Source organism: Excalfactoria chinensis, chromosome 11, assembly GCF_039878825.1.
Source record: "Excalfactoria chinensis isolate bCotChi1 chromosome 11, bCotChi1.hap2, whole genome shotgun sequence".
NCBI lineage: Eukaryota > Metazoa > Chordata > Aves > Galliformes > Phasianidae > Excalfactoria > Excalfactoria chinensis.
In genome coordinates this window covers 17,677,840-17,703,200 of record NC_092835.1, presented here as the reverse complement: position 1 = coordinate 17,703,200, position 25,361 = coordinate 17,677,840, and the positions used below count along the sequence as shown (strand labels likewise).

At 48.7% G+C, this 25,361-nt stretch overlaps 2 protein-coding genes across 2 annotated transcripts in view; one reads left to right on the top strand and one right to left on the bottom strand.

Annotated features, from left to right (window-relative positions):
• Positions 1 to 196: 196 nt before the first annotated feature.
• TMEM170A (transmembrane protein 170A) lies at positions 197 to 4,339 on the bottom strand. Its single transcript, XM_072346887.1, has 3 exons — positions 4,197 to 4,339; positions 3,931 to 4,101; positions 197 to 2,841 (listed from the first exon to the last, which is right to left on the bottom strand). Exons 1-3 carry the CDS (start codon positions 4,312 to 4,314, stop codon positions 2,711 to 2,713), a joined length of 420 nt encoding a protein of 139 aa, XP_072202988.1. The 5' UTR covers positions 4,315 to 4,339; the 3' UTR covers positions 197 to 2,710.
• A 195-nt stretch (positions 4,340 to 4,534) lies between these two features.
• The window catches only part of CFDP1 (craniofacial development protein 1), a 50,703-nt gene continuing 29,876 nt past the window's right edge, over positions 4,535 to 25,361 (top strand). Inside the window, exons 1-5 of the mRNA XM_072346841.1 lie at positions 4,535 to 4,691; positions 4,776 to 4,887; positions 5,102 to 5,315; positions 6,749 to 6,867; positions 22,182 to 22,286. Coding sequence (XP_072202942.1) covers positions 4,622 to 4,691; positions 4,776 to 4,887; positions 5,102 to 5,315; positions 6,749 to 6,867; positions 22,182 to 22,286 — 620 coding nt within the window. The 5' untranslated portion in view covers positions 4,535 to 4,621. The remainder of the gene's footprint in view (positions 4,692 to 4,775; positions 4,888 to 5,101; positions 5,316 to 6,748; positions 6,868 to 22,181; positions 22,287 to 25,361) is intronic.

The following is a 25,361-nucleotide window of genomic DNA, read 5'->3' as shown; positions in this document are numbered from 1 at the left end:
CAGAACCAGCCCTGCCATGGGGCTGCAGGCCTAGAGACCACATAACCTGGCACAACAGGGGCATTGTGGGGTCAGAGGGCATCAAGGCAAAACCTGCCCTGCACACAGCAAAAATGAGCATGGTTTCCAAAAGCCCCACACGGGTATCCCTGTTGCCCCACATTCCCACCCCAGGAGAAACATGCAACTCTATTCATCTCAATCACGACAGCATTTAGTGATCATCGCCACCAGGATTAGAAGTGTCAGTAGAAAAATAAAATGTACACAGCTTTCTATCATACAAAGATTTGTTCGTGACAGCTGCACTTGCTAACAAGACGCAAAGTCAGGGCTGTACCCGAGCAGAGCAGCACACAGGAAGCTGGGAGGTGAGTCCTGCTCAAGCAGCAATGTTTGTAGGCCAGAAGAGCTGTCTGGATGGGGCTCACAGCTCTGCCCACCCAGGACACCTCAGCATTTCCATCTTTGGAAGTTGCTCACAGCTTCTGACAAGATTACACTGCAGTACAGCAGGAACTGCTCTTCTCCCAGGCAGTCCCAGAGTTTATTTCCAGCCTGTTGCAACAGCTCTCAGTGTTTCTGAGTTCCAGCCTTCCTAAATCCTTCTGTCCAAGCAAAGCCAGCAGACGCCTGCTGAGAACTCCAGGGATTCCTCTGCTCGCCTCACTCCAGATGGAGATAAAGGGAACATCCTGTATCTAAACAGATCATTACTCCTGATTTAGGTTTGGGGAGGGGGAAAGCTGCAGAGGGAAAGGCCCAACCTTCTCCCAAACTGGTCCTCCACAAGCAGCGCAGCACAGTGCACACAGAAAGCCTCATGTTCAGCACCCATCAGGCATCTTAAAGTGATGTTTACTAACAGTTTGAATCTTGCCCACCTAAGGAGAAAGATTCACATTAAACTAAAACTCACAGTTTTATTCCCTGGATTAAAATGGGCTGCATTTTGCAGCAATTTCATTAAAAACTCCTTAAAAACAACTCTCTCCATCTGCTGGCAAAGGACCGCTCAAGAGACATCATAGTGCAATCAGAGAATTGCTTTCATGATCAGCACAGAACCTTGATTGGGGTTGTTTCAGCACAGCGGCCACCATGTCTGTGGCCTTACACAAATCTGATACAAAAGGTGAGCTGGTCTGGAAAGCAAAGGATTTCTGTCACCACACAGGTGGGAAACATGGCCTGCAGGTTGGACACGGATGGTGCCTTCCTCCAGAGGACCGTCAGCCACTAACAGACGTGCTGTGCCACCCAGCAAAATCCTCTGCATTCAGAACCAGCTTCCCTGTGGGCCCCAAGACCCAGTCCAGAAAGCAAACCTGAGAGCCCTGACTGCACAGCACACCTCTGGAAGAGAGAGCAGAGCTCAGAATTAGTTAAATATCATTTAAACCAAACCAATGCATTAGGAGAGACTGTAGTGTGGCCAGAAGGAATTGGTCTGGGGTTATTTTTGCACAGCTCAGTGCTGACAGCTGGGAATCTCTCCGATGCCATGGGCCGGGTGTTCAAAACACAACACATTGCCCCAGTGCCTCAAAAAGCCACCAGGTTCACATGGTGACCACATGGTCACCGGGGCAGAGTGCCGAGTTCTACATATGCTAACTGTGCTATTTACCTGCAAAGGGTGCTCCGTTGCACACCAACATTCAACAGGTGAAAGGAGAGCAAGGAGCTCAACACCACGTTGAATTCTTTCAAAGCAAATGCACACACTCATGCACCCCAAGAGTTCTGCTGTGAGCAGTGGGGTGCAGCTCCTGAGCAGGAAGTACAGCTCTGGAAGAGTTTCACTGCAATGAAATTCATAAAGACCACAATCACTTTTATGCTGATGATGTCCCACGCCTCATCATTCATAATCACAGCTCTCAGCCACAATTCTGCACTTTCATCCATTTAAAATGGTTTTTCCTTTTGCTGCTCCCCGGTCTCACTATGACCATGGCCTGGCATGAGGAAGACAGGGACAGAAAACAATAAAGGAATTCTCTCATTAAAAGAAAAAGAAAAAAAGGAATCACATTAAAACAGCCTTGGGTTCGCTGCAAGCAGGAAGAGGTCAAAGACTTCAGCGAGCTCTGAACACATCACAGGGCATACAGCCATGTTCTCACCCCCCAGCAGTTCCCTTACTCTGCTGCTACAATTTGTCACCTGCAAGAGGTCGGCAAGTCTCTGCCAGAGCCGCCTTCCTATCCTCCAGGAAAACAAGTTTCACTTGGCACTTAGCGTTACAAAAACGTAACGAAATTAATGATTTTCATCTCAGTTTCTGAAGCAGACTGCAGCCCCATTTAGTGGCATGCCGTGGCCAGCAAGCAGCCAGCACCAGAGCCTGGCTGCTAGTGCTCACTCAGGGCTGGTGACACAGCTTCAGCAGTGCTGGAGGAGAACAAACCTGGATGTTATGGTTAATACATGAGCAAGAGAAGTTACAGAAAGGATGTTCTCCACCGTGTCTGTGGCACACAGCCCTTCAAGCCAGGCTCTGCAAGGAGAATCCTGCCTACCACAGTCAGGGAGACCTGCCACTGGCCTGAGGCAGGAGCAGCCTTCGTGCAGCTTTGTACTGGGGAGGAAACACACATCGAGGCACCGTCCAAGTTGTGCTCCCTCGTTACTGGCTTCAGACACCAGGCATGCTGCAGATGCTTTGCTTCCCTTCCATTTTCAATCACCAGCATCTGAAGGAAAGCTAGAGAGTGGCCAAAATCCGTAGGAATGAAACCACCACCACACAGAATGTCTGACCCACTCCAAAAATGAGGGCTTCAAAAGGAATCATTTTTTTCCCAGCGGCTCTGTAAACTCCAGCAATAGCTGCACCTGTGGAGAAGAGGAAAAACAGAAATATTACTATGTGATGGCAGTGAGAGCTGTGCTGCTGTGCTGCAGGAATAAAGGGAGTGATTTAACTGGAGGGAATGCAGGGCTCTGAGGGAGAAGCCTTTGCAGACGGGTGGGTAGAGGCAGACCCACAAGAAACCTCCACCTGGAAGCAACACATGCAGATCACAACACAGATCATAGAATTATTAAGGTTGGAAAAGAACCCTAAGATCATCTAGTCCAACCTTCCCCAGCCTCATCATGCTCATGGACTATGTCTCTCAGTGCCGTAACTCCATGGTTCTTGAATACCTCCAGGAACACCATCTCCCTGGGCAGCTCATTTCTCCTTTGGAGAAGTAACCGTTTCTGATATACAACCTGAACTTCCTCTGGCACAACTTGAGGCCACCACCTCTCACTCTATGGCTGTTTACCTGGGAGCAGAGGCTGACCCGCCCCCCCCCCCCATCCCTCCCCTCTCCCCACAGCCCTGTCAGGGGTTGCAGAACCATGAGCTCTCCCCTGAGTCCTTCTCCACACTGACCCATTCCATTCCTTCAGCCGCTCCCACAGCGCTGTGCTCAGACCCCTCACAGTTCCGCTCCCTTCCCTGGACGCACTCCAGGTCCTCCCTGTCTTTCTTGCACTGAGGGGCCCGGCGCCGTGCGCAGCACTGAGGTGTGCCCTCAGCAGTGCCATATAGAAAGACAATCCCCTCCGGCTCCTGCAGCCTGCGCTGCTGCTGTCACAAACCAGGATGCTGCAGGGCTCCGTGCCCACCTGGGCACACAGCCGGCTCAGTCCGGCAGCTGTCAGCTCACACCCTCAGACCTTTTTCCTCTGTGCAGCTTTCCAGGCGCTCTGCTCCAACCCTGCAGCACCGCACGGGGTCGTTGGTCACACTGTGACCCGAGCACGGAACGCAGCACTCGGTCCTGCCGAATCCCGCACAATTGGCCTCAGCCCATCCATCCCACCGGGCCAGCTGCTGGGAAAGCTCTGCCGGGGCCTGGCCGCAGCCCCCCGAGTTGCCCCGCTCCTCAAGGGCTGCCCCCCCAAATACCGCCCCCCGGCCGCCCCTACTTGTCAGGATGCCGGCGGTGATGGGTCCCACGATGCCCATGAGCAGCAGGCTGACGGACATGAACCTGCCGTACTTGTGGTGCCGGAGGGTGAAGAGAGCGAGCAGGGCGGCGGGGACGTGGAAGGACAGCGAGGAGACGAGCGCCCACAGGAAGACGCCGTACCACATCTCTGCGGGAGAGAGGCGCTCAGGGTCAGCCCGGGCCCAGAGCCCAACGAGAGGAGCCCGGGAAGGGCAGGCGGGGCTCGGGGCGGAGAGGCCGTACCTGGGAAGGTGGACAGCGGGCTGGAGTAGGTGGTGGTGCCATTTCCGACGCGGGGCACCAGGCGGAGGCTGAGGATCTGCTGCAGCAGGCCGCCGCCGCCCGCCTCGCCGCCCTCCATTCCCTCGGCTGCCTGCCGGCCGGCCCCCCCCGCCACTTCAACCAATAGAAAGCGCCGCTCGCTGACAGGCAGTTCCGTCCGCCAACCAGCAGCAGGATGCCATGGGAACGGCTGCCGGCCGCAAAGCGCGCCGGGAGCGAGGAGGATATTGGCCTGCAGCAGTGGGACGCTCTAGCCACGACACCGCCTTCTTGTCGTTGCTTCCACCTCAGCTAACGGCGCAGGTCTTGGTCCTCCCCGCTAGGGGGCGCTCTGCTCCGGAGGAGGCGGCGCTCTGGTGGCGGCCGCGCGTGCGAGGGGCGGCGGTATGTCGGGCTGTGAGGAGGAGGCGGGGGACAGCTACAGCTCGGCCGAGGACGAGGACTACGTGCCCTCGGGTGAGCGGGCCGGACCGGGGGGATGCGCCGGGGCTGGAACTGGGGCTGGCTGGAGCGCGCGGGGCTGAGTGGCTGTGCTTGCAGGTGCGGAGTACAGCGAGGAGGATGAGCGTGAGCTGCTGAGGGAGGATGAGGAGGAGGCGGCCGGCCCGAGGCCCACCCGCAGCAGGAGCAGCCCCCGGCGGGCCGCACGCAGGTAGGAAGCCCGCCTGAGGGGGCGCCCCGTTTCCTTGCCCTTCTCGGCTTCCAATTGGGGTTTAAGAGGCCGAGAGCCTCTGCCCTGAGCTGTGCCGTGCCTGAAGCCTTCAGTAGTGGGGAGTCAGGGAGGAAGTGCTGGGTGATCCTCCACATTCACCTATCAGCCCTGTTCCTTACACAACTCTGTGTGATTTCTTGCTGTCTACTTGCAGGAAGAAGAAGAGGAGAGGCCTCATGCTTGAGGTCGATGAGAGAGAGGAAGGAAAAGCTCAGGAAAATAAAGAAGAGGAGGATGACTTAAAGCAGTCAGAAAGAGACCACGAAGAAGAAGAAAAAAAGAAAGAGGATGCGCTTTGGGCCAGTTTCCTCAGTGATGTGGGACAGAAGCCCAGAGCAGCAGCCACTCAGGCAGTGCATGCCGACAAGGTACCAGGGCCTTCACTAATGGATGTGGGCTGGCTGAAGCTGGATTGTGTGGGTGGCAGATGCAGCACAGCTATGGAGAGGCTACATTCACTCATGCCCCATCCATTCTGTAAGCCTGGAGTCCCTCTATGGGCCAGGCAGCCGACTGCCTTCCCACTGGGGAGGTCTGCAGTCCAACAGGGCTGATTCCTGGAGCTGCTTGTCAGCGTCCTGTGTTGTCCCATCAGCAACTGGCAGTGTCTCTTCCTGGTCTTGAATTCACCTTGTAAAATGCATACTAGAAGTGAGGCTTGGGCTGAGTTATATTCGTGGGCATAGCTTTTCCATAACACTTCTTGGGCCTGTGTTGCTGCTCCAGTAATATGGAGTCTGTGTGTATAAGTGTGGAAACAGCAGAGAGGTGCCACAGCTGTTTCTTTCTTACTGTAATTAATTTTTGTTTCCCAACAAATCAACCAAAATAATCTTGAGGTAACAGAAGTCTTGACTCTTGAACTGGTAACATACAACTGCAATTCTCCTTGCTTTCCTCTACAACTGGAAAGCTGGGTGAATATAGCTGCGCAGTCTTTGCTTGCAGCTTTTAGAAGGAGCATCCTTTCATCTGAAGCCTTGTGCTTCTCCCCATCTGAGGTCCTACTGGGAGAATGGCTGAGTGGTTGTAGGTAGATCAGAAAGGAGAGAAGGAAAAGTTGTCTTCTGGGCAACACAGGTTGCTAGAATGTGGCTGTCTTTAAAAGTTCTTCTGTAAACTGGAGCAACTTGCAGGAATGCAGCTCCTCAGCTCTTCGTGGGAACATTTAAAGTTCGGGGTGTTTTTTGAAGATCTCTGTAGTGTGGGTTTGATTTGGAGCAAGTTTTTGCTTTAATTGTGGAATGGGGTCTGGGATTTGTGTCTGCTGTTAAAAACCATAGTAACTGCAGTGTAGTTGTTCCTGGTAAATAGACACTGCTAACAAATAACTTAAGAAAACCATTTCCCTCTCAAATTAAGACCCATTGTTGACAAAGAACTTAGTGCCTTTCCAGTTCTGTCTGAAGATCAGCCATATTTTTCTACTGGTGGATTGTGTTTTTATATCTTCCTGGGCAAAAATAGATGTATTTCTGTTTAATCCTCTCTGACAGTTTTATTGCTTTGGCTGTCAGTTTTCTCAAATCAAGCAGACTTCAGGTTTTTGCTTGATCTCTGAACCACAGCATGATATCCTTGCTAGGTCCTACATTTAACTACAGTTTCTCTTCTTGTTTTGGCTCTGAACTGTGACTTAAATGAGAAGTTGAGAATGAGATGCGGGGTTCTGTGCTTTGACCAACAGGACTCAATTACAGCAATACCTGAAGTTTGTGTTGGGTCCTTGGCCATTCAGAATTGGAATTTGGTTTGAGTGTAGAAATGCATTGTTTTGCTTTCTCCTTCATAATTTCCACAGGCTGGAGAAGAGAAGAGTGTGAAGAAGCTTCAGGAGAAACCAAAGGAGTCTGAGAAGCCAAAAGATTCAGGAAAAGTCACAATCACCAAAGTGTTTGACTTTGCTGGTGAGGAAGTCAGGTGAGTTGGCAGTTCAGAGGCTTCTGCTGCAGGCTCTGTGCAGAGCACGTGCTGTCCTGCTGCTGACAGGCTGAAGCGTGTAAAGCAGGGTGTATGTTCTTGTTTGTTCCTTTACACTTTTAATCATGAGCACAGACAGACCTCAAGGAAAATGAGGTGCAGATTTTTTGCTGAGGGCTACAGAGTATCCTTACATGCAGAGCCCAGCCTTTGATCACCTTCAGAATATTCCTGTAAATTCACTTAAGCTTCCTGAGCTTGATAACGTGTGAAATGATGGCCCTGCCAGGGCTGAGGTAAAGAGAGAACTAATATCACCACTTAGCAATTACAGTCATGCATTTTATTCTTCCAGTGTGGTCCAAGTTGTGTGCTGGTGGCAGGATATCTGCTGGCACTTTCCCAACTGAGGTTTACAATCCTGTACAGGGATGTGCATATTGTAAGAGGTATTTCACTGGACTAATGGTCAATCACCTCCTACTCTAACAGCTGCAGTGAAGGTGATGGGCTAAGTTGAATCACCCTGCAGGCTGTTTGGCTTGCAAAAGTCCCCTTGAGATGAGCTGCAGAAAGGGACAGGTATGTTATAAAGTTGTAAGACTGGAACTGAAGAGGGCCTGGGTGAGCCCATTTGGAATCTGATAAGCTTTGTCTGTTTCCTCTGACAGCAGAGGGCAGCAGTTCCCAGCAGTAACACCTGAACTGCCCAAATCTGCAGGAGGAAACCAGGAGCTGGGGCTTGCATTGCTCTTGCTTTTCATGCCAGTGCTGCTGCCTGAAAAATGTGGGGAGAACCATGAGTCGTAGTAGAGGCTTTCCCTACACAGTCTGGACTGTATGAATACTGCACAGATCATGATAAGATGGCAAAGAACCGTACCACCACTTCTCTTCAGAGAGAATCTGCCATCCCCTTTTTGCAAGGGAGAGACGAAGCTTTTTTATCATGGACGGATATCAACTTGTGGTAGAATTACAAACAAGAATGTTATGTTCTGGTGCACAGTCCTCAGCATCCAGCTTGTTGTTTGTCCCCACTTCTTCTGAGTTGTGCAGTGAAAGGGGTTGGTTCAAATTCATTGTCCCACCGGGTGAGAACAGGGGAAGCCTCTAGAGCTGCAGGCTCACACAAAAGCCTCACTGGGTTGTGCTGCATCATCAGATGGCACATGGCAGAACTGTGCTCCTGGTGCTCTGGTGTTGCATGCAATCAGGAGTGCAGTCTTGTTTGAAGTCTGGGCACATCCATCTGTGTGGTATTCCAATGTGAGTATAAAGGGAAGGCACTGGTTTACAGGAAAACCCGCCATGTAGGCTTACTTCAGAGCACTTGCAGAAAGGAATTTTGCCTGCACCAGAGCTTTGAAGTTGAACTGCTTAAAGCTTGTAAAATGTCTGCCTCGCAGCTTCTGCTTTACCTGTGTCTGTCAAAAGAAGTCTCAGATAATTGTTGTTTCTATAGAGAGTGCCAGAATCACTCAGATGTTGGTCTGAATTTTGTGTGGTGGCTGCAGATTACAGATTAACGGCACCACTGCTGCTTTTGTTTTGTTTTAGTTGGCGGGCTCAGGGAAGCTTTCTGTCCTTCCAGAAGCAGTGTACTCATGTGAACAGAACTTGGTCAGGACTCTTTAGATGCTACGTTTGTGCACTGTTTTCTCTCTCATTTTTTAATAGCTGTAGTAAAGACTTTCTAAGTTAGAGAGGAGTGCTTTTCTGCACAGTTGGCTTTTCTAGTGTCTTCTACTCAGTTCTGATTATTTCCCCTGGGGATCTGCAAAGGATGCAGATAGGATGCAAGTTCCTACTAAATGCTGATCAATTAGGTGAAAGCTGGAACTTGGGCTACAATGAGACTGTAAACCTGCAAGCCACTGCTAAAGTACTTATTTACAGCAGCCTTTGTATCAACAACTTAAAGAGCCAGCAACAGAAAGCTGCAGTGAGATCTGGAGGACTGACTGGTCTCTGCTGCTGCTAGAGTTCTAGCACACTGCTTTCTTTAGCTTCTTGATAGCAGAAAAATCCTTCCGTGTTTTTCATCCTTTTGATTTTTTTATGGCTGACAAGTAGCATTCAAAGCTGAAGCTTCTGTGGCATTTGCTACACCTTGCACCTCAAAGTGTCTGATGTAGGTTGCTGTGTGTAGGATATACAGAGCCATCCCTGCTTTCAGCTGCTGCTGCTTTTTAGTTGCAGTAGGTGAGGGCCAGAGGGCTTTTTCTTTTGAATAGCAGGAGGTCGTCTTTGACCCTAATGGCTACAAATGCTCTGAATGCCAAATGCTGACTTCCTTGCCTGGGGAAGCAGCTGGCTAGTTGGTGCTTACAAAAGACGGCACACGGTAGTTGTGTTTGTTTTTGGACTGAAAGAGCTGCCATGAGAGCTGTCTCTGTTGCTTTCCTTTCTAAATGACTTGAGGCTGCTTTAGAGAGTGTTACTCTTCTGAAAGCTTGAGAAGAATTTAGATCAGAATTTAGGCACTGAGAGATTCAGGGCACAAATTTCAACAGTCTGCTCATTGAAGCCTTTAACAGAAGATCATTTAGCCCTGATCTTACTTTGCAGAACAGTTTATTTTCCCCTCTAAGAAGATGTAAAAGATCTCTCTTGCATGATTGGAGTAGTAGAAGTATCTTGAAAGAAATCTCCAGCTACAGGGTTGCACTTGCACTAGCTCATGACCTTCTCTTTTTTAAACTGTCAGCTCCTCTATATATTATTGTTGCACTTGATGGTGCCTGTTTTAATTAGCAACTGCTAAAAGCTTGGACTAATGCTGAGCTTTGGATTCAGAGTGTTGCAAATTACGGATGACCAAACAAATAAATGAATTTCTTGGCTTCTAATTTTACAAAATGTGTGGTTCAGTAATGTCTTGTGAAACCAAAGCTGTTTAATCCTGGTTTCCAGGATTCATCTTTGTAGCCCGTTTCTCTTTTCATAGAATCATAGAATAGCCTGGATTGAAAAGGCCCACAGTGCTCATCCAGTTCCATCCTCCTGCTGTGTGCAGGGTCACCAACCACCAGGACAGGCTGACCAGAGCCACATCCAGCTTGGCCTTGAATGTCTGCAGGGATGGGGCATCCACAGCCTCCCTGGGCAACCTGTTCCAGTGCATCACCACCCAGAGGGTGAAGAACTTCCTTCTAATATCCTACTAAAACTCCCCTGTCTCAGTTTAAAACCATTCCCCCTTGTGTTACATAGATAAGGAGCAGTGGGTGACTGTCACCCAGATGGCTGTAATGGGGCAGTGGAAGCAATTTGCAAAGGTATTTCACTATCTAAATAGAAATTCCAAATAATTTCTTGCTGCCAGGGGAGATTTAAGTCCCTTTGAAGCCTCTGGTTTATGAACTTTCCTCGTGCTGAAGGACTTGTGATCGCGTTAATAAGGAATTGTATCTTCGGTGCCAAGTTTTATCTGTTGAAAAAATGTAATTGCTGTATGATGAGGCTGACGATCTTAAATACTTTGTCCCATAGCTTACTTTATCAATTGCTGCCGTGCTCAGGATATCAAAACAGTTCTGCACTCCTTTTGTGAGTCAGCTTTGTGTCTGTCCAGGATGGCACAAAAGGCAACTCATGTGAATGGAGCTGGCCCAGCCCCTGGGTATCAGTCAGCCAGTAACATAAAAAGAAAGAATGAAGTCAGGCTGCTGAACGTCAGCAGCAGGAGGTTTTAGTTTGAAACATCTTCTGCATGTCTTCATTTGACTTGCACGGGTGCAGAACTCAACTGAGAGGAGCAAGGGTATGTGGCTGAGGTGCTGACTCAGGAGAGGGAGTTTTGCCCAGCAATCATTGCCCAGAAGAACCCCTCACAGAGGAAGCTTCCAGACCTCTGCTCTCTGGTTCTTTCCTCCCCACACCTCACTGCTGGTAGGTAGCCTGCTCTTTGTAACCAGCCAGCATCTCAGAGGCAGTTGCTGCTGACTGCTGGAGGACTTGCAAACCAGAATTTGTATTAACCCTTGAGCCTTTTCTCGAGCATCTTTGCTGTGCTTGCATGCTCGGAACCATTTCTTTTAGCACTCTCAGGTGTCTGGCAGGTGTTCCTGTGCTGTAAGTAATTCCTGGCTTCTTGCCACCTCTGGGGCAGAGTTGCAAGCTGCACATGTGGCTGCTGGCAGTGTGTTGGGTCTGAATCTGTGTAGAAACCATTCAGGAAGAGGTTTCAAGATCTTATTATCTCCTTGTGAGAGCATGAACTCTCTACTGCTGTCTAGATACTGAGATAAGAGGGTGCAAACATCCGAACAGTTCTTTCCTGCTTGCTCCCTGTCCTGCTGCTGGATGCTGAAGGCACTGTACTTACTGCTGTGTCTGAACTGCAGCCCATGGGGCCCTGAACCAGAAGCGTTACAGCCAGAGAACTGGGGGGTTGTTCAGTGGACCTTGCATAATGGCTAAATGTCTGTCTTCAGGTACTGCCATATTTGAAAGCTGAGCCGATGGTTGAGATTTGCTGGGTTTGAATGAAGCTCATCTTTTCAGGTTCATCTTCGTGATCTTTATCTGCTTCTTAAGTGCCCCTTTCCTGATTTATTCAGGCTGCTTCTGAAAGTATTCCTCAGTGTTCGCCTGATTAAAGCTTACCGTTTTGTGGGGTACAGTGCTCATTGGGACACCCTTAAGGCTGAACTCACAGCCTCGAGACCCACCTAATTTACAGTGGGTTTTTCCTACCCTGAGGGGTGGTTGATGACCCAATTCCATGGATATTACTTGCTTTTATAGATTGCTTTTAAGTGGGTTTTAAGAAGGTATTCAGTGCAGAGGTATATACAAAGGAACGGAAGGCTCCAATGTGTGTCTGAAGTACTTGAAAGCTTTAAGATATAGAGGGAGAAAATCCTTTGCTTTTCTACAGAGCTTTCTATCCACACATCTCACAAAGTGCTTTTATGGGGTGATGTTGCCCATTTAGAAAAACAAAAGCTGGGGCATGCCGGAGTTGGTGATGCCCCGATTCCCTGGTGCTCCTCTGCTGAGATACAGGGGACCTGAGTTCCCCCAAGCACTGCTTGTACCAAAACATCTGGGAAGGGCCAGGAAGGGCTTGGCATCCAGCAGTGGGGCTGTTGCATATTGAAGCAAGTGACAGACGTAAAGATGTACATATAGCATCTGATAAGTAACCAAGTGGTTACAAACTTCAGTGATTGTAGTGATTTCTGGGACTTAGACTGTCCTAAGTTGGTATCTTACCTGCCATAGTGTAGAAGTTGATTTTAATATCTGATACTTCTTGCGTGTATCTTCTAAGGTATTCCTGTGAACAGACTTGTTCCTCAGTTTGTGCTGCTTTGTAGGCTTTCAGCTTACCTTAAGGATTCAGGAAAAAAAAAAAAAATCACATTATTCCAATGGACCTTAAGGTGGACAGATGGACCTGATGTTGGATCAGTAGATTTTGGTGGTGGGATTCATAACTTTTTGACCAGTAGAAGTGAGGTGGTGTGGTGGAGGGCAGGTTGGACCTTTTGGAGGCTTGCCTGTGCTGATTGAGCCTTTTATCAGCTGATAGCACATCTCCCCTTTGTACAGGAATGCTGTTGATGGTGGGAAGTGTGCAAGCAGTGTCCACGGTTTCTTTTTTGGCTGCCCTGTGGAATCCTAGGGGTCATCATATCCAGGGACAGGTCTGGTGGAGCGGGGTGGGAAGGCCTGAGCCCAGACCATGGCACTGAGGACCTTAGTGGGTATGGTAGTGGTGGGTTGGTGATTGGACTATGGATGATATTGGTGGTCTTTTCCAACCTTAATGGCTCTCTAAGATATGGAACTTCCTCTGGGCCCTGAACACAGTCTGTTGCTCAGGAGAGTGGTGCTTTGGTCCTGATTTATTCCTTCAAGGCAAGAAGTGTTGACCTGTGCACAACAGAGCTGAAACTTGAATTCAGTTCTCTGCAGTCACAGGGTGCTGTTTTTTCTCAGAGATTTCTTTATGCTGTTTTTCTTTTTTTCAGTCTTAGCCTGTGTGCTTGTTGAATAGAGGAACACTGCCTGTCAGGGCAGAAACAGAGGACTGCTCTCCTGTTTCTGGTCAGATCTGTTGTCCCCTTCCAGAGCTTCACACCTGCAATCCCTGGTTCTTTTCAGGAGAGAGAAGGTGGGAACAGCTGCAGGAAAAGTATTCAGATTTGTGAGAACAGCCGGAGCTTTCCAAAAGCTCAGCTTCTAGTTTCCTTCTCAGTAGCTGTGAGGTCCCCTCTGTCCTCAGGTGACAACTGAGGCCAAATGGGAAATAAAGGGAATGGAAGCCAAGCAGCCTTGGAGGTGATCTCCTGTTTTGCTGCTTTGCTTGGAAAATGAGTAAGGTAGCTGTCTGAGCAATAGCCAGAGTGGGGAGACTGCTGAGAGGGATGAAATTAATTCATTTCAAAGGGACAAAGAGTGCGGGGAATTTGTTCCTGTGAGACTCAGGATTTAGAGCTGGCATGGAGAGCAGTTTTAAGATTGTGTAATTGTCCATCTGTGTTCTTGCTCTGTGGCCTCAGCATGGCTCAGCCAGATGTGTTAGGCTAATTAACTCCGAGGGAACATGTAATGCCATTAACTCTCGCTTTACCTTGTGCTGCTTCTCAGGAAGATCAGGTGATGCTCATGAAGTTGGCAGCACGCTCACACTTCTTGCTGGGTGTGAATCTTGGTCATTTGTTTTGTGCTCATGGATTTTTGTGCAGTGCTTAGTGGAAGGTTGCTTTTAAAATCAGGAGAAGGATTGGTAGTTGGGGTGTACACCTTCCCTTTACTGATGTAGGTAGTGGGCTGCTTAACAGCTGAAGGCTGATGTGTGTGTGATGTGTTCCTATGTGCTTATGTATTGCTTATATGTGAGTGAGAAGGCACCTGGGCATTACCAGAATCTGAGCTCTTTTTCTTTTTAAATACAGAGCAAAGTGAACTGAGTTAATTGGGGCAGAGGAAGAAATCCCCTCCGTGTCATTTCCAGGATGGCTCTGGTGGCAGTAGCAAGGAAACATTAGGAAAATTAAGGATGATAAATAATGTCAGTAGCCCTTTGAAAAGCCATTCCAAAGTGTCCTCATCTATTTGAGGATTAATAGATCTTCTGGTTTGTAGTGATGATGATAATTCATGTTTATAGAAGTTTGTCTTTGGCTACTTCCAGTCCCTTACCACTTCCATGAGGCTCACACAGTGTGAAAACCTGCCTTTCCCAGCATAGGAGGAGGCTGGGGATGTTGCTGCGGGACCTGAAGGCAGAGTCAAACCGCCCAGAGTTACACGGCATTTCAGTGTGGGTGCTGTTCAGAGGCAGCAGCCTAAAATGGGACTGGCAGCTTTTCTCCACAAAGCACCAAAGTGCTGATCTTGGCGTAAAGGAGTGAAGGAAGCTGCCTCCCTGCTCCTGTCCTTACTGGCTTGTTTTTCCTAGAGGTCAGAGCTTGCTTTGGCTATCCACAGTTTATATTGGCTTTTTCCAATTTCAAAAACAGCTATTGATTTTTTTTGGAAGCCAGTAAATGGAAATAGGCTACCTTACAAAAAAATGCTTCAGCGTGAGAATGTTTCTGGAGCGCGTTTTGATAACCTTCCCTCTGTGTGCATCAGTCCCCAGGGATCACAACTGGGGAAATGCTTATGTTGTGAAACGCTGATTGGCACAAGGGTGGGCTGGAGGTGGGGTCATTAAGTGTGAGCAGGAGTAAGATGGCATGCTGGCTCACTCACATAGGCATTTGCCACAGAAATCATAGTGACAAATCCATCCCGAGCTTGAAGTGTGGCTTCTGAAGTAAATCACAGTCTGCTTAATATGCTTTGAGAAGGGGGAAGGCCTAATGAGCGGCTCCAATCCAGGATTTTCATTAATGGATGTCCTGATAGGGCTTCTGCTTAGCTGGGGAAGTGGGAGGACAGAGTTCTGTGTGGAAAGTATCAGAGAGCAATGTCCAATGTGTTATTTAGTGTCGGAGAACATGCTGACTTCTGGCTTTCTTCTTTGTTACTTTGCTTTTGAAAATCCCAGTGTCTGAGCAGACATCCAGCTGACATTTGACTTGTGCTTTTAAAAAGGTTTGATTCTTTTAAGCTGGTTTTATCTGTGCATGCTTGTTTGTTATTTTTCTCTGGAAATCAGTGTGATGGAAAAGGCGGCTCAGCTGAGGCCTCTGAAGGTAAAAAGTGTCTCAAAGTATCTCTTAAAAAGATGGCTTGACCTCCAGGTAGACTTGGGTTTATTTGGGCACTACATCTGCTTCTCCCATCTGTGGGTTCCTTCAAGGATTTTCTTCCTGTGGTGTGTGTAGTTAGTGTGGAAATACTTAGTGGGTGAGAAGCTTAAGAAACAAATCCCTCCCCTCTCCTGTGTGTAATGGAGGAGACGTTATTTCTGGCTTTGAAGCAATTTCCTGGCTTTTAAAAATCTGTGAACAAAAGGTGCTCAGTTACCTGTTCAGGTTGCACAGCTGCGCTTCTGCTGTTGGGCAGTCGGGGGCTCTGTGGTCCCTCTGGTGCCTTTGCACAGGGCCTCAGATTCAGTCCCAGCGCCTTGCTGCTTGCTGTGTTTCCCTTGCTTCCACACTGCTGTCTCCTTCCTGACAGCTCCAGGCTCAGTCGGGGCTTTGATGTCTGCTGAGATGCTGGCAGAGCTGGCTCTGCAGCCCACAGGCTTGGGGGTTTCCCCTAATGGAAAGCATGGCTTGCCAGATGGTTGTTTTTCTCTTGTAACACAGAGATTCTGAACCAAAAAGGTTTCTCTGTTAGCCTGAAGGGAAGGCAAAGCTGTTCTCTGCCTCACCATCTCATTAACACATTACAAATGGAGTCAAGCTTAGCCTTTTCCCCATGGGGATGCTCTGGTTTTGTGGTGTGTGTTGGCTCCTGCTGTGATCCTGTAGCGTTTGTGTCCAGTGTTTGCAACTGTAAGTGAATTTTGAACCCTGACTTATGGAATGTACTGTATTCCTCCCTTGGGCAAGAAAGAAGACCTGCAACAGGGAAGTTGTGCTGCTTTGCAGGAGCTGAGGAGTTACAGGAATCTGCTTCGCCTACAGTATACTTGCACCTCATGGTGCCAGTCACACTGCATGCAGAGCAGCAGCAGCCATCCGTCCACCTGGATTGCTCAGCTTAGAGATGTGCTCTGTAATTTGCAGGTAACCCTTTTGGGAGCTGCAAATAAAATGTTGCGAGACAGTGAGCAGAGACCTCAAAGAGCCCTGTTTCCTATGCTGTACTTTTTGCAGGTCTCAGTGGGAGCTCAGTAGGTGGAGTACTGCTTCCATTTGGATTTGGAGAGGTAGCAAGTGGAGGCTCAAAGAAAGCCCAAAAGCTTGGACAACATCTGCAGCAGCAGTGCTGCCCTTGTTTCCTTCACATCTGTCATCATCATAGAATCATCATAGAATCACAGGGTTGGAAAGGACCTACAAGATCATCTAGTCCAACTGTCCTCCCTTTACCATACCTACAGAAAACCACTAAACCATATCTCATCTGTCATCAGGTCCCTGTCACACAGGAGCTGATGGAAAATCAGTCCTTTTCTTCATGGATTTCAATAAGCACTTCAGCATTATTTCTGCTAAAGCACCATTCACCTCTGCTTACTTTCAGTTGAATTGGTTCGAGGTGCAGCCTGGCTCATTGCTGCAGTAGCAATGCAACCTGCTGCCAGGAACAGCACTGGGCGGGCAGCTTGGCCATTGCCTGACTGGGGAGAGCTCCCATCAGATTTGTGTCTTGTTAAAAACCAGCCAGCAGCTTCCCTGCAGATAGGCAGCCTGCAAAATTATCAGTTGTTCCAGCCTGGTCTTGTCTTTATTGCCTCAGGGAACAGGCTCCATCTCCCAGGGAATAGAATCAAACATAGAATTGCTCAGGCTGGAAAAGACCTTAAGATCATTGAGTCCAACCACAGACCAACCATCCTACCCTAACTAACAACCCTCCGCTAAATTGTGTCCATGAGCACCACATCCAAACAGTTTTTAAATGCATCCAGGGATGCTGACTCAACCACCTCCCTGGGCAGCCCATTCCAGTGCTTAACAACCTTTTCTCTAAAGAATTATTTCCTGATATCCAACCTAAACTTGAGGCCATTTCCCCTCATCCTGTCACCAGTGAGAAGAGACCAACCCCACTCTTGCTGTAAGCACCTTTCACATATTGGAAGAGAGCAATAAGGTCTCTCCTCAGCCTCCTTTTCCCCACACTAAACAGCCCCAGTTCCTTCAGTCACTCCTCATAGGCCATATTCTCCAAGCCCTCCACAAGAGTTGCTGCCCTTCTCTGGACCTGCTCCAGCTTCTCCTTGTCCCTTCTGTATTGAGGTGCCCCAAACTGAACACAGCACTCAAGGTGAGGCCTCACCAATGCTGAGTACAGGGGCAGGATGACTTCCCTAGTCCAGCTCACCACACCATTCCTGATACAAGCCAGGATGCCATTGGCCTTCTTGGCTGCCTGGGCACACTGCTGGCTCATATTCAGCCTACTGTCCATCAGCACACCAAGGTCCCTTTCCATCAGGCAGCTTTCCAGCTGCTCCTCCCCAAGCCTGTAGGGTTGCATGGGGTTGTTGTGACCAAAATGCAGGACCCGACACTTGGTCCTATTGAAAAGCATACAGTTTGCCTTGGCCCATCGATCCGGTCTATCCAGGTCCCTCTGTAGTGCCCTTCTCCCCTCAGGCTCTCCCTCCCAACTTGGTGTGTCTGCAAACTTACTGAGGGCGTGCTCAATATCCCCATTAAGATCGTTAATAATGATGTTAAATAGAAGTGGCCCCACTACCAAGGCCTGGAGGACACCGCTCGTGACTGGCCGCCAACTGGATTTAACACCATTGACCACAACTCTTTGGGCCTGGCCATCTAGCCAGTGCTTCACCCAGAGGGGTGCAAACCCATACAAACTGTGGGCAGCCACGAGGATGTTGTGGGGGATAGCATCAAAGGCTATACAGTGTCAAATAGCTTCTCCCACCTGATTTAAGAGCACAGTTTAGAGGATGTTCTTTTTCTGATAGGGAGAAAGCCAACATTTTTCTTTAAATTTTAGCATTGTAGACCTGTTCATTTACTTCTGTTTGCTTTCAGCAGGTAATCCAGTATACAGTAAATTCTTACCCAGTGTGCAGTTGGATGTGCCTGGAGTTCCATGTGGACTCTGCTCTCCTGGAAGATGCTGGATGTGTCCATGCCTGCATCAGCCAGCTGCATCTGGTGGAGGAAGGCACCTCAAGTATGAGTTTCCCCCCAGAACCACATCCAAGTGGATTTAAAGAGAATGTTCTTCCTGGCTCAGAAAGGCTTTGTTTGTTTTTTGTAGGGTTTTGTTAGTTTGTTTTACAATACCTTGTAGATAAAATATTGCTTGTTCTTCAAGTGATCATTCCAGAAGGCAACTTAATGAGGTTAGACATGGATGGGGAATATTGAAAAAAGGATAATTAGCCTCATTTTTCCGCCTTTCTCTCTCTGTGATTCCTCAGAGCTAGCAGTGTTAAGATAATGTGGAAGGTTCTGTAATTGTGTCAGGTCTAAACTAGAACAGGTTTCCCAAGTGAGGACTGAGTGCGAGTGATGAAGAGCTGGCATTTTCCAGACCTGCTCTTTAAGGAGGTCAGGGAGATGGCACGTTTATGCTGCTGCTACTGGGGGATCTTAGCAGTCCTCTCAGCTCCCAGCCCCCACATACCCAAATAGCAGCAGGTGCTTTCTCACCTGATGCTCGCCAAGTGTTTTGGTTAGAAGAATGCAATTAAGACACTTGGGGTTAAGTTGGGGGGATTTGGGCCCTTGTGTTGCACAAGGCTGTGGTTGCCCAGCAGACTATCACCAACAGGTCCTAAAGATGACACCTGTTAATATTAGAGGTGCTCAGCCATCTAGTTTCTGGCTTGATTCGATTAAAACGATTTGAAAGAAGACCTTTCTGTTCTGTTTGCACAGTACCTTGTCCAGTAGAAGTCTCTGTGCTACTGGACTCCAGCAGAGTCCAAAAAATTAATAACTCTCTATGTTTTGGAAGTTTTATTATGCAATTTAACAGCATAGCAGAGTAATGAAATCTTTACGGAGATGTGATGAGAGTGAGTGGTTTTGTGTATGAATTCCAGGGCCTGACAGTGGGCATGATGCTAGCTGCTTGTTCTGCTGCTGACAGTACACTTGTTTTCATGTTTACTCCTGGGTTGCAGTGTGTGAATAGTATCCCAGTAAACATTCAGGCAAATAATTATTTATCAAGTATTTACAAGTGAAAGGTCTTGTAATTTTCCTTAGTAATGACTGTGATTTCTTCCAGCTGCATTAATGGCTCTTGCTTCTACCCACGAAGAGCAAGAAATGTTTTGGTTTCTACGTGGGGAGTCATTGTCTCCTGTAATAATGTAGATCAGAGGAATATTTTCTCCTCCCTGGCCTGAGATCTGAGGAAGGATGAAATGTGCAAAACCTGAGTTAATACACTGTGAAGCCCCTTAATATTCCTGCCTTTGTCACTCCTATGGAGTGGTACAGGAGTGCTGCTGGCACTAGCCCAGCGACAGCCTGCCTTGGAGCTGCTGTTTTGTTTTATGAGGCAATCAGGGGGTCTTGTGATGGCATCGTCTACAAAGGTCAGTTTTAATTACATTCCTGACACATTCCTCTGTCCCCAGCTGGGCAGTCCAGCTGGAACAGGTTGCCCACAGCTTTGCTGCTCCATTGCTGTGATGAACAGTTTCAAATACACACTCTGGGCAGCTGCTGACAGGCCAGAGTGGGGGAAAATAAGAACAAAATGTTTTATTCTGTGCCCAGCCATTGCTGCTGGTACCCTGAGGTGCTGGAGCAGGCAGCTATCAAAGCACAGGCCATCCCTTCTGCCCTAGGTAGCAGAGTGATTTCTTTGCCACTGTTGTCACTGTGCCAGAGCTCTCCTGTGCATGATGCTGGGGGGGTTCAGCAGGTACAGGTGCACAAGCGTCTCCTCTCCAACCGTGTGTTTTTTTGATTGGCTACTTTCCTGCTTTGGAAGCTATGACACTTTTGCTGGTCCAGCAGACACTATGGCAGGCTGCAGGCTGGCAGACCCCTGGAGATGTTTCTCATCTTAGCTTTGTGCTCTGCCTCAGCCATTAGGAGGGAAGTTGGTCAGTTTTGGGTTGGAGCAGCAGGAGGCATCGTGATGTTGAGACCAGGGGCCCTATGCTCAGAATCCTCCAGTGCTACAGGGTTTACGGAGCTGCTTTCCATCATGCACCTCAATTTAATTGCTGTTTAATTGCAGATTTCTCTTGGGTTTGTGGAAGTTGAGCATGCAGCCCTCTAAGGAGCTGAGCTGTCACCTTCTAGCGCAAAATGGGATATCGTGTATTTTGTTAATGTCATCTGCTTTTCCTGGACAGCTCTATTCAAGGCCCACAAGCTCAAAGGTTGGATATTAGGAACAATTTCTTCTCCCAAAGAGCAGTGATGCAGTGGCACAGCTGCCCAGGGAGTGGGGGAGTCACTGTCCCTGGGGGACACCCAGAGCTGTGGGGATGTGGCACTGAGGGACGTGGGCAGTGGGCACAGTTGGGTTGGGCTGGGGTTGGTCTAGGTGATCTTTTCCAACCTTAATGATTCTGTGACCCATGATGACTGAAGGACCCATGCCCATGACCCCGATGTTCCTCATGGTGTCTTGAGGAGCAGCCAGACTGGCCCATGGTGATTCTCACGTACAAATAGGCTGGTTGTAGTCATCTTGGCCTTGGAGGGGGGCTCTGGGGAATTCCAGCTAATTGCTGCCTGGAGACACAATTGATTCTGCTGATGGAAATTCACATTACACAGAGTAAGCTTTGGAGTGCGATCACTGCATGGTGCAACTACTACTAGAGGGCTACGAGTGGGTGGTGTGTTTGGGATGTCTGAAGTTGCGATGATGCTGTAGCAAGGCTTTCCTTTCTTCCTGGACTGTTTTTTCTACCCACTCCTTTCCAGCCTGATCCAGCAAAGGCTTCCGAGTACTCACAACTTGGGATTTGCCTCCATTCACGTGACTACCACCCGTTTTAAAGGGGATGAAATGGGGTTAATGTGTTCTGCACTGGCAGCACAGGGCTGAGCAGGACGTGTTTAGCACAAGAATTGATTATTTCTGAACTTGCGTTTTCCACTGTATTTGCTAGGACAGTTTCCCTTCCATGCTGGACACTGATTCATTGTCAGCAGTGGTTCTGTATGAGAGGGATTTCAGGGCACTGGTGCCTCTGGGCTTAACAAATAACTGTGCTGTGCTTCCCTCGCTGCCAGGCTTTGGAGCAGCAGTCCAGCTGGCTCTGCACGTGCGTGGGTTTCTCCAGGTCCAGCAGGAATCCTGCAGCCAGCTCTATGAGGGAGGTACTGAGGCTGCTCACGTGCTGCTGCCCCAGCTGCAAGCTCTGGTGCCTGGCTTGCTCTGCAGGAGCTGTTGGCTTGCCAGGGTAGGAGGCAAGCAGCATTCAGCCTGAGTTTTAACAGGACAGATCCTGCAACTGAGGAGACTGTCAGCAAAGGACATGATACTGGGCTGGCTGAACTGCAAGTCAGGCTGCCTCGGTCGGGTCTGTGCTCTCTGCAGATAGAGCCCCAGGGCCTGGGAAGAGCTTACGGATTTCCTTTTGAAGGGAGCAAAATTGTTAGCTTGGCAACCTCATTAAGAGCTGCTGAAAGCGTGAAAAGCATGTTGCTGGAGGCAGGTCATTGCAAATGAGGGGATAAAGTGGATGGGCTTTCTAGCAATTAATTATTGAGTGGTTTTCCAGAGATTCTTTTTCATGTTTGTAATTCATTCACGACAGTTAGATGCTGTATTGATTTATAACTTTTTTGACGTTCGATATATTTTGCCCTTGGGGCCCAAACAAAAATTAACTGGAAAATGAGAGTGCATCCCAGCCACCCTGCCTCATTGGAGCTTTGTGCCCCACACCAGGCTCCCTGCTCAGCCTGGGCTGCGGACAAGGCCAGGCCTGTGCGGTTGGTGGCACTGCAGCTGGAGTGCCAGCTTGGTGACCTGAGCAGAGCTCGGTGGCTTTGAGTGGCCTGTTTGAACAAATAAGCATTCCCGTTCATTTGGAAAAAATCCTCCTGCTCCCCCCGCTCTGATTAGCTACTCCTTTTTTCTTCTGTGAACAGAGAGTAATTGCAGTGAAATCAAAGATGCAAGTTCTTTGGTGCACAGCTGATAGAGGTGGTCTTTGTGCAGTGGTGAGCCCAGCAGACCAGCTTTTGTACCTGCTTTCTGTGTTTCATTGCTGGATCTTTGTTTTTTTGTCTTCTTACCCTCTGGTTTGTCTCTTTTCTCTCCAACAGAGTGACTAAAGAAGTGGATTCAACCTCAAAAGAAGCAAAATCTTTTCTGAAGCAGCAGGAGAAGTGGCAGTCATCAGCTCCTGGTTCCCTCCCAACTGTCTCTGGGTGAGTCTGTGGTTTCTCTGCCCTGCACGGTCAAGAGAGAGATGGTGCTCGTGTTGATGTAGCAGGTTTTGCCCTGTGGTATAGAGGTTGGTGGGTGATTGTTTTCTGCAAGATTTTGGTGGGAACAAAACCAGGCTGGGAAGGAATGTTGTTCTGTGGGGAGGGAAGCAGGGGGAGTGAGCTGTAGTTCATGGTGACTCACTGCATAGGAGAACACTTGAATTTCTCAATCCTCGTAAATCATTCGTCCTGGTAAGGAAATACTGTTTTGATCATCCTGAGTGACATGATGAAACTGGAGGTAACTCAGGAACATGCCTGAAACTGCCCGCAGTTCCTTTGGAAGGTGCTTTCCTCAACCATAAGAACCCATGATGGGCTGGACTATGACTTATAAACTTCAGGGGAATAATTTTATGAGGCATGTTTCAGCCTCTCTGATGTTCTCTAATACCATTTCACTGTGGATTTGATGCTTCTTTTTCAAGCTCTAGCATGTAATGCAGAGATTATCATAATGCTGTCAAAGAGATGATGGGGTCAGGACCCCTGGGCATCTGACATAACTGTGCAGTTCTCAATGAGCCTTGGAGAGCACTCATTTCTGGGGAGCACAGGAGATGCTTCTCTCCCAACACTGATTTTTATTGTTGGTCATTTGCATTTATATTTGTAAGGCATTTATATTTGTAAGGCATTAGCTGGGTACAATTTGGTCACACAGAAACAGGACCTATCAAATAAGTGCATTCTCCTTCCCATCTGCTGTGGAGCAACTCTCCAGCATGAGTTAAGGCTGCCTTTTCCTGAGATAGAGTGGGATTCAGTGGCTGCAGCTGGGTTGTCACATGTGTTTCCAGCTAAGTGCTGCATAGCTTGTGGTTGGATCAGGGTAGTGAGGGCACAGTATGCAGCACGTGTGCTTTAACAGCTGCTGAGATGAATGAACAAGTAAATGAGCATAGTTACTGTTGTTCATGCCACACAACAGTTTGTTCCTGCAGGGATCACCAGTTTTACCATCAGTGTTTTATAGGGAATTTTGTGCTGCAAAACCTTTGTGTTGGGTTGGCACTCTTTCTTCATCTTGGCTGACCACAGAGAGGGTTCAGGTGGCAGCTAATTGTCCTCCAGACAAACGCTGGCCCTCCTGTCTCTCCCAACCCACCTCTCACCCCCAGCAAAATCCCTACTGCTCTGAATGCAGGCTGGCTCTGTAGCTGACTAGGAGAGTCATTATGAGGCTTAATTAGGTCATCATTCAGCTTGCCAGCATGTGATGTTGCAGTGACTGTTGCTTGCCCCAAATGTGAGGTATTGTGGCTTACCCAGGGCTTGTGCATCTTGCCTTCCTTCAGGGCAGCAACTGCACTTCCTTTTCACAGCCTGCTGCAGAGTTCCCCGCATGTTATGCAGAGACACAGCTTTGCTGTTTTGCTCGGTGTGAGGAACTAACCAGCACTCTTGTTCCTATCCAAACCCTGAGTTCGCTCCTCTGGAGAACAGAGCCACAAGAGCTCTGGTGACATGCTAGGGCATTGCTGGGGGAAAGATGGAGCCTGGTGTGGTCTGATGGCTCTTTGCTGGTGCCCTTTGGCTAAGTTTTGAGTTCATTTCTCACTTGCACATTGAATTAGGCATCTAGTTGGGGTCGGTATTGCTAGAAGGCACTGAAATGCATGTAATTTGGGATCCTAGATGTGCCTCTGGACACCCATTGTTCAGTGAGCCATTGTCAGCCTCCAGGAACTTTATACCTGCTATAACAAAAGTAAATAAGTCTGTGTGCAGGGTGTATGAGCAGCTCGGAGTGGCCTTTCCATTTGGCTTTTCTTTCTTTACCTTGCAAGCAGCCTGAATTATTTCTGGATGCAGCCAGCCTGCCCTGTATTTATTTAATTTCCTTTCTCTAAACAGACAGAAGTAATCCAGGAAAGCAGCAGTCACAAAACCAAACATCCGGTCCTGCATCTCTGCACTGCAAACCCTGTAGCTTACTGGTCCAGGGGAAGGGATGTTTGGGGCTGAAAGAGCATTTCCTGAATGCGCTTAATGTCCATACCGGATATGCTATAAAAAGCTGGAGTTGTGCTTGTAAGGGACACGGGGGTGGTTGGAGGGGAGTAAGTTAAACACTTGGCTGTAATTAAAGCCAGGAGTACAAAACAGCCCACCCGGTTCTCTCAGCAGGCTGTGCTAGGAAGGTCAGCAGCCCTCAGTTCCCAGGGCTGTGGTGGTTTCTCAGCCTCTCGATGATTCTTGATTCCTATCATGTCCTCCCGTGGTACCCAGCTCCTGGCGCATCATATGCACAGCTGGCAATGGTACATCAGCGGCTGATATTGCTTTGGTAGGCTGTCCTGGGGCTACTGCTTTGTTCCAGGGGTGTCTCTGTAGTATGGTTAGGTTGTGTAAGCCTGCTAGTGGTGCTGTTGGAGATGTCTGCTAGGACTGATGAGGACTGCCCTCTGTGTATCTTGCCCTTGGAGACACCCAAAGTCTGGCTGGACAGGATTGTGAGCACCTGATGGAGCTGTTCGTCGCAGGGAAGTCAGACTAGATGGCCATTAAGAGTCGCTTCCAATGCAGATGGTTCTATTCTGTGATACAGAGGCTTATGTCCCTCTGTGCAGTCCTTGCTGCTTGTCAGAGCATGGTCAGAGCATGGTGGTGTTGCACAGAGTGGTGTATCTGCAGCAGTTATGAAAATGTGCAAGATGAAAGAAAAAACGTAGTTGGTGGATTTTGAGATCCCCCTCAAGGCAGCTGTTTCTGCACAGCCTGAGCAGGAGCCGTGGCAAAAAAGGGAGGTTTCACACTTGCTTTGTTCTTGCGTTTGCTTATTAACCAAAACCATTCGTAATTAAACGTGGACGTGCTCACTCAGCCCAGCTGTTGCTTTTCTGTTTGATCCTGCCTGAAATTACAGCGATGGCTGCGTGACCTCCCAGGCCTTTCCTTGCCTTGTAGGCTGGCAGAAATGCAGGGTGAAACCTGCCTTTGAAGTAAGCGGGGTCGGTAGGCATGGTGCACACTGATCCCAGGTTGAGGTTGGTCCATGAGGGTTTGGACTTT

What these genes read in the sequence shown, in the direction of transcription:
- TMEM170A (XM_072346887.1), bottom strand. Translation starts at nt 4,314, where the DNA reads ATGGAGGGCGGCGAGGCGGGCGGCGGCGGCCTGCTGCAGCAGATCCTC. An exon ending in CCCGCTGTCCACCTTCCCAG is followed by an intron (nt 4,102 to 4,196) that starts GTACGGCCTCTC and finishes TCTCTCCCGCAG; the next exon opens with AGATGTGGTACGGCGTCTTC. An exon ending in CACCGCCGGCATCCTGACAA is followed by an intron (nt 2,842 to 3,930) that starts GTAGGGGCGGCC and finishes TCTTCTCCACAG; the next exon opens with GTGCAGCTATTGCTGGAGTT.